This window comes from Aegilops tauschii, chromosome 2 (genome assembly GCF_002575655.3).
Source record: "Aegilops tauschii subsp. strangulata cultivar AL8/78 chromosome 2, Aet v6.0, whole genome shotgun sequence".
Taxonomy (NCBI): Eukaryota; Viridiplantae; Streptophyta; class Magnoliopsida; order Poales; family Poaceae; genus Aegilops; species Aegilops tauschii.
This window is the reverse complement of record NC_053036.3, coordinates 473,821,488-473,829,176: the sequence shown is the minus strand read 5'-3', so window position 1 is coordinate 473,829,176 and position 7,689 is coordinate 473,821,488. Positions and strand designations below refer to the sequence as shown.

Below are 7,689 nucleotides of genomic sequence, written 5' to 3'. Positions count from 1 at the left end.
CTTACAACTGTAGAACTTGTCGGTGACTTCATATCTCTCGACCCGGGCATGAGCTTGGAAAACCATTTTCAGCTCTTGGAACATCTCATATGCTCCGTGCTGCTCAAAACGCTTTTGGAGCCCCGGTTCTAAGCTGTAAAGCATGCCGCACTGAACCAGGGAGTAATCATCAACACATGCTTGCCAGGCGTTCATAACATCTTGGTTTGCTGGGACGGGTGCTTCACCTAGCGGTGCTTTCAGGACATATGCTTTCTTGGCAGCTATGAGGATGATCCTCAAGTTCCGGACCCAGTCCGTATAGTTGCTACCATCGTCTTTCAGCTTGGTTTTCTCTAGGAACGCGTTGAAGTTGAGGTTGACATTAGCGTGGGCCATTTGATCTACAAGACATATTGTAAAGGTTTTAGACTAATTTCATGATAATTAAATTCATCTAATCAAATTATTAATGAACTCCCACTCAGACAGACATCCCTCTAGTCATCTAAGTGATACATGATCCGAGTCAACTAGGCCGTGTCCGATCATCACGTGAGGCGGACTAGTCATCATCGGTGAACATCTTCATGTTGATCGTATCTGCTATACGACTCATGCTCGACCTTTCGGTCTCTTGTGTTCCGAGGCCATGTCTGTACATGCTAGGCTCGTCAAGTCAACCTAAGTGTATTGCGTGTGTAAATCTGGCTTACACCCGTTGTATGCGAACGTTAGAACCTATCACACCCGATCATCACGTGGTGCTGATGAAACTAACATGATAGCCATATAGCCTTAGGTGCAAACGGAATCAAATCAATCAGAGAGCAGTGTGTTGGGTTTAGTCCCACATCGGTTGTGGGAGAAGACATAACACGATTTATAAGGGCAGGGTGTCCCCTCCTAATAGGCTAGTCTTTTGGGGAGAGAGGGCCTAAGACCTCTCATAAGTCGGTGTTGCTCTCTGGTTGGGCCTGGTGACGCAGATGGGTCGGAATGCTGGTGTTAGCGGACCTGAGATTGTGTAACACAGTGAGAGAAAACAACATCAACACCAGGATGAGACCAAAAAACGACTGCTTTAATGTCAACAATAATAACAAATGTGGCTTTCTTAACTACACATAAGAATGTTGCTTGTCAAGCATCAAAGATGTACACAACCGAGCACCTGTCCTGGGAGCAATGTGTATATACAGAGACGGCAGACTTTACACACAAGGCACACTACACACTTGGGAGGGATGAAAGAAACAAGGAAGCAAGCAAGCAACCACGGATGAACACTTCATTCACTCTTGCTCCATTTGCGAACTAGGAACGTTTTTTGCTTCAGGCCCCGAAGCATCCCATGACTTTCTTGGGAGAGTGGCCGGTGGCGCGGTACTTGGCGGCCATCTCCTCGGCCTTGAGGAGTTCCTCCCCTTTCTTTGCCTCGACCATCGCTCTCTTCTCTTCGGCCTCCTTGTGGATCATTGCAGCCTTGTTCTTCATCTTCTCTGCGTATTCCGCCTTCTTCTTTTCCAATTGCTCCTGAATGTGTGCGCAGTTACAAGATTTAGTTTGTGGGATGGCATACGAAGAAAGCGCGCCATGCTACGAATTGCAAATGGGCATCGACAGCTGTGCAATAACGGGCCTCGTTCTTTGATGTAATATGCAAAGAATGGTAACGATGAAAGTACCTCAATCTTCTTCAGTTGAGCTTCTATGTTTGCTTTCTTGGTGTTCTCCCATGAGAGAATAGCAGATACCTTTTTAGTAGCCCTGCGATATTGATGTGAATAAGGATTAGGAAATTTTACATTATCTACTTGAAGAACGTGTTCAAGGACATAATTTAGCTATAAGTATACAACTTCATTTTCTTCAAAATGACATAATAGTAGCTTCTTTCATGATATCTGTTGGTAGTTGCGCTGTAGGTGTTTTTATTATTGTCTGAATTAGACGGGGTTGGCATATCCTCCGTGTCTTGGGAGTAATAAGACTACACATATTACTAACATGAAGCTTCATATATAGGCTCTGTTTCCTAGTTGAAACCATTAAAGTGGCTGAAGGGCCCCTTTGAGATATGTACATGCACATCCAATATAACAGATTAGTGATAAATCTACCACACCATTAAAAAAGCATTTACTAATTAATGAATGGATGAATATAAATAGTAATATACTTGTTCTCAGCCTTTGTCTTCTCATTCTCCTCCCATGCTTTAATTAAAGAGTTCCTCTTCTCACTTTCCACCCTTGCAAGAGCGAGGTCTGCATATCGGGTTTTCAGGTAGTTTTTCAGCATAGTTGTACTCTATGATAAGAAGAGAAGTCAAATTATTCAATAATTACCTCTGTCATTTGAGCCGCCGTGTGCAGCCTTCTCGTCTGTGGGTTTCTCAGCAACAGGTTCATCTGCAACCTCTGGTAAGCAGAAAATGTAGAAGTATCTTATGAGCCAGAGTTGATGCGTTATTATTTGATATGCGAGTAATTAAGCAGCAAGAAGCTAGCATATGTCTGTACAATGTTAACTGATTTTTAATACCCACTCGTGTCGCGAGCATTACGTAATCCATACTTCAGAAGTTAACTTCCATCGCGTCCATTACTACTAAGATCTTATATGATGATGACTTGTATAGGACTTATCTTATTATCTGAACTTCTCCATCCACAAACGCAAACAGAGTAGGATAGAAAGCTACTTACAGTCCTTCTGGATAAAGGAATGGCTAACAATGTCATCATACACTAAACTTTCCGCATCCAATGCACAGTTTTATGAATATCCTTGACTCACACTCCAGCATGGTCATAATTCTGAGGACTACTAGGTGCACATTTTTATGGTTAAAAGCTTGTTGCTAATTAGCCCTGCAGTTTCTTCCAATTTTGCTATTTATTCGCATTGTGTTTGGTTCTTTTCATGGGAAGGGGAGCACGCTGTCATTGAGTGCCAAACCAGAGGAGGACTATAATAACAGGTATACTTACTTCATGATTATCCATTTCAAAACAGTAATACGGTCCCACCGTATGTTGAATTTGCATGGGATCGACCTATAGACGTTCTTTCACCAGGAAAACTGAACGATCTTTTCCAACTATGCAAGCAACTGAACTACTGAACATTTATAGCATAGTAGTACATCTATCATCCATGATGACTTAGAGCAGCAACAGAAAGCAACTGCCTGCCTGTCCCAAAATATATGTCATTCTTAAATACAATAGGTTTATTCCTATCAAAAGAAGATATGAGAGTTGTTTTTTGTAGCATGATTCCTCGGTTAGTGAGTGCGCGCGTACTGGTTTTATCTGTTCTAAACCAACTACTAGTACAACACTATCTTCATGTGGCTTTTGTTTCTGTTTGGTTCCTTTTCCCTCAGCACACCATTTTGGACACTTTCTAGGGTGTTAAAGTGAAACTGAGTTTCCTCCAAGAAAGGAAATTGGGATGGATAAGACAGAGGGAGCGAGTATCGAGAGCAGAGGCAGAAAGAAGACAAAGCTATATGGGGGGAGTGAGGAATTCAGGAAAGTTCCTATAACTATCTTTTCTCAATTCCAACTCAAAACGCATATTTTCAGTGAAGCTACACATGGCCAGCATCTCACCTAGCTATCTATGTTGTCGTAAGATGCTGTCTATTTTTGTTTCGTCCAAAACTCTGCAGCACTTCAGGTTCGAAAAAAAAATCTGCGGCGCTAGAAACAAATTAATTTGCAACCATGGTTGAATCCACTGTTTTTTTCATAGCAAAATCATTTAGAACTCAGGAAAAATATTCAGACAAACATTTGGGATATTTGTCAGAGCTGTTTGCGGCACCAACCAAGTGCTAATATATTTCGCAAGCAGGCAATTCAGGGAAGAATAACATAAGCGAAAGGGTCCCAAAGCGGCCAAACCACAAACCAAATAACGATTGCAGCTAACACGAACAATCCCTGTGAACACGTAACTAAAATTATGGAATTAATCATACTCTAGGTGTCACAACGAGAGCAATAATCATGTCAGGAAAAGTAGGAGAGGACGGGAAGGAAAAAGCAAGGCTGGTCTAATAATATCCCAGGATCATGGGTACTTCAACCTAGTACTACCACTACTGTTCATCTCCTAGTAATAACACAGAGGAAAAGCTACTCGCTCCTACTAGATCCTAGCACGCCCACCCCTCTTTCCATCATTCAACCACAGGCCGGCCGGCCTTGCCGAAACAAGAGCAAATTTGACTGAAACAGTGACAAGAAACAGCACAGAGCAAGCGGTGGGTGACTCACTCTCGACGACGACGAGGGCCTTGGAGTCATCGGCGGGGGGCTTCTCCTCCTCGGCGGCCGGCTCGGGCGCGGGGATGACGGCCTTCTCCTCGGTGACGTCCTTGGCGGGGGCCTCGGGCTCCGCGGCCGGGACGGCTGGCTGTGCGGCCTCCGGCTCCGGCGCCGCCTCCACCTCCACCTTCTTGGGCTCCTCCGCGGCCATGGATGGTGCTGCTAGCTCTGTACGTGGTACGTCTGGTGGTGGGCGAGCTGGGCTTAGCTGGGCTGTTGCTGTTGGCTCGGCTGTTGGTGTCGTGGGACTGTGGGAGAGGGAGAGGGTGGGGGCGTACTAATAAGAGAGAGAACGGCAGCGGCTGGCTGGCTGGCTATCGGATTGTGTCGACGTGCGGTGCCTGGACAAAGCCGGAGCTGGCGGGGGCCGACGTGGTAGAGTGTATTTTCAGGAGCAGCAGCCTGCCAATGGGGGGACGGCGTGTTTCTGACGGAAGAGGGCCTCGGATTCCTACGAATTCGGCAACTGGGTTCCAGCTTCCTCGGTCCAGGCCCCGGATGGATGGCATCGTAGAGTACGTTTTTGTTGTAAGGTGGTAGGTTGGGTGGCGCTGCCGGCTTCGGCATGACAGTATGGGGTGAAGTGATATGCGGTCGATGCATAGCTTGGCTGCGCCGTCGTCTAGCTATATTCACGGCAAAGTTTGCTCTGGAAATATAAAGTCATCACGTCTCCCGTGCACAGAATTGTGCAGATCAATTTATCTCGAATTAGTCCAGTTTGCATGGTTTTTACTAGTACATCTTTTCTGTCAGAAGACAAGCATGGTTCTGACAACTACGAGTAGCAGCTAGTAGTAGTACGAAAATACCCGAGCTTGGAAGGGGCAGGTGGGGAAATAAGCGGGTGTCCATATCCGGACGGAGCGGCTGAGGTCACATAGTGCGTGTCGCACGCGAGCGCTGCGAAACTGGGCCGGGCACGAAACCCATGGGCGGTACGTGACGGCGACATGGCGCATGGCGGGGAGCAGGCCAGGGACCCTCGATGCTCGATCGACCCCGCGGCCAGCTCAGTGCATCCCAGCGCGATTGCGCTTGCGCGGTGGCCCACCCGGCGGGCGGAGCTCGCGCATCCCGTGAGCCAGCTCGCGAGCGCGGCGAGCACGACGGCCGGTGCGCGTCCGCGCGCACCAACGGCATCGCCGCCACGCTTTGCAGTTCAGATTGTTTTTTACAGCCTCGGCCAGCCGGCCGGCTCCCCTCCCTGTGGCCTACTATGCCGCTACGCGTGGCGGGAGCGGGCGGCGCACGTGCTGTGGTGTACCGGCCGGCGTCAAGGTGGACGGTGACATGGGTGAGGAGTGCGAGGAGGGAGGAGGATATGGGTGCCGGTTTCTTTCTTTCTTTCCTTGCAACATTTTTTTGTTAAGCAATATAATATCGGCGATGGAATTGAAGGCGCTGGCTGGCTCGCCGACTAGTAGACAATTGGCTGGTGTTGGGCGATCCGTGGAGCTTTCATTGTGGCGTCCCCAGCTGTGATTGTCCGCCTTGACGCGCCCGTCCTGCTGCCGACTGGGCGTGGACGGCAAGGACCGACCAGACCTGGCCGTTACGGCCGTTTCCCGCGGAGCCTGGGCACGCGCGGCGCGGGTGCATGTGGCCGTATGCTGCGGGCGCTCCACAGGTGTACTCGTACTCCTACTTTCAGCACGGGAAAACGCACACGCACGGGTTTTTGGGCGGTGGCCGACGTATCGGGGTAATCCGCGGCTTGGTCCTCGCGCTAGCTCCGTCCGGGGAAAAAGGAGCTTCGATTTGGACTTGGAATCTCACTGGATCCTCGTATCCTGTATTCTGAATAACGACGCTGGTCGAGGTATATTTGTCGGTGTGTATACATGTGTGGGCCACACCATACGTGTATGACGTACGTATATACCTCGACCATGTATGTAGCCAAGCTTCGACACTCATTTCCTACTCAATTTTTGTTGTTAGCGCATGTCCCATGTCATAGCTGGCGTTTCCATCTTGCCGCCACAGAAAACTCCGTCCTCCTAAGAAAGAAAACCACAAAAATTCCAACTTATCAAACCGTTTGCAAAAAAAGTGATGTATGAACGACTTTGTGGTTTCATTCGAGCCTCCCTGTTCTTCTAAAAAAAAGTTTGCAAAAAAGTAAAGTTGGGTCGGATGCTGCAGCAACCTAAATAACTAAACCAAAGATTCCAACAGCTGAGCAACTAAATCTTGTAATTGTTGAATATAAGAAGCTAGCCTGCGCAACTGTCTAAACTCTAAACTCTAAAGCATAGCATTGGACAGGGCAGCGGTTTAGCAGAGAAATGGACAGGAACAGAAGATGCTTTGCTGGCGAGGACAGGCATACCGTCCAATTATTGGCAACGGCCAGGATTATCGTGTTACAACCAAGTGGATCTTGGGCGCTCTCCGTTACGTCGTCCGCACGTACGGATTGCTAGGTTCATAGTTCCGCTACAGACGATACACGAGGAAGATTTTTATGGCGGTTCTTCCTTCTAATTACATGCATCTGGAGCAGTCTGGATTATACAAACAATTTTGCTGAAACATATCTTCCTCCGTTTCAAAATAGATGACGCAACTTTGTACTAACTTTAGAGGGAGTAGACGTGATCTAGACAAAACTCTTATATAAAAACCTATTTATTTTTGTTTTGAAAATACGTAGTACTCTCTTTGTAAAGTGATCTAGACGCTCTTATATTTCTTTATGATGGGAGTACATACTGTCACAGTCATGTCATCTCATTTTCATTTTCACGCCGTTCAATCAGACTGGACTGACTGTGACTAGTAAAAACAAGTTACTGCATGAAAACAAAAGGAGGAATATAAGTAACACGGTACTCCTCTCTTCAGCATAACATTCTACTGCTTCTGAATCAGCCTAATTCTAGCATCCTCTATGAGACTGAGGAAGACGATCGAGTCAGGCAAGCTGTGTGCGGACAATGTTTTGAAAATCGTGCGTCGACGTCGTCGCGGGCCCCCGGGGCGTTGGACGCATCGCGGGATATCGAGTCCGAAAGCGACGCGTGTCCCAAATGTAGAAATCCACCCACATATGCACATACATTTGTATATTTTTCTCATTCCATCGAGGCGATCATGATGACGGTAATTGATACGCCTCAGACGTTGCAGCCACAAGCAACCCCTGTTTGGATTAGGCTCTAGTATAGTTCATGCCCCCCGAATCCCTGTGAGCTTATCTTATGCTTGTGGCTTTGTTGGCCTTAATTAACTAATCTCTAATGGAGTTTTGGAGGCGAGTGAGGGTTGTTTTCAGCTGCGCTGCGCACCACCTGGGCCAACCTGTCATGGCACCTTCTCAGATTTTTCCTCTCAGCCGTTCCATCATTCATCACGGCTAGCA

The 7,689-nt window shown here is 47.4% G+C and overlaps 1 protein-coding gene across 1 annotated transcript; it reads right to left on the bottom strand.

Moving 5' to 3' along the window:
• Positions 1–1,044: 1,044 nt before the first annotated feature.
• LOC109742151 (remorin) lies at positions 1,045–4,818 on the bottom strand. The gene is made up of 5 exons (XM_020301227.4): positions 4,272–4,818; positions 2,331–2,402; positions 2,162–2,249; positions 1,668–1,749; positions 1,045–1,515 (listed from the first exon to the last, which is right to left on the bottom strand). Exons 1-5 carry the CDS (start codon positions 4,471–4,473, stop codon positions 1,315–1,317), a joined length of 645 nt encoding a protein of 214 aa, XP_020156816.1. The 5' UTR covers positions 4,474–4,818; the 3' UTR covers positions 1,045–1,314.
• Between the last annotated feature and the right edge of the window lie 2,871 nt (positions 4,819–7,689).

Bases quoted from the DNA above. Each gene is read 5' to 3' on its own strand.
- LOC109742151 (XM_020301227.4), bottom strand. From the start codon at position 4,473: ATGGCCGCGGAGGAGCCCAAGAAGGTGGAGGTGGAGGCGGCGCCGGAG. The intron at 2,403-4,271 runs GTGAGTCACCCA...TCTGCTTACCAG, and splicing joins GGCCCTCGTCGTCGTCGAGA to AGGTTGCAGATGAACCTGTT. The intron at 1,516-1,667 runs GTACTTTCATCG...GCACACATTCAG, and splicing joins CTCAACTGAAGAAGATTGAG to GAGCAATTGGAAAAGAAGAA.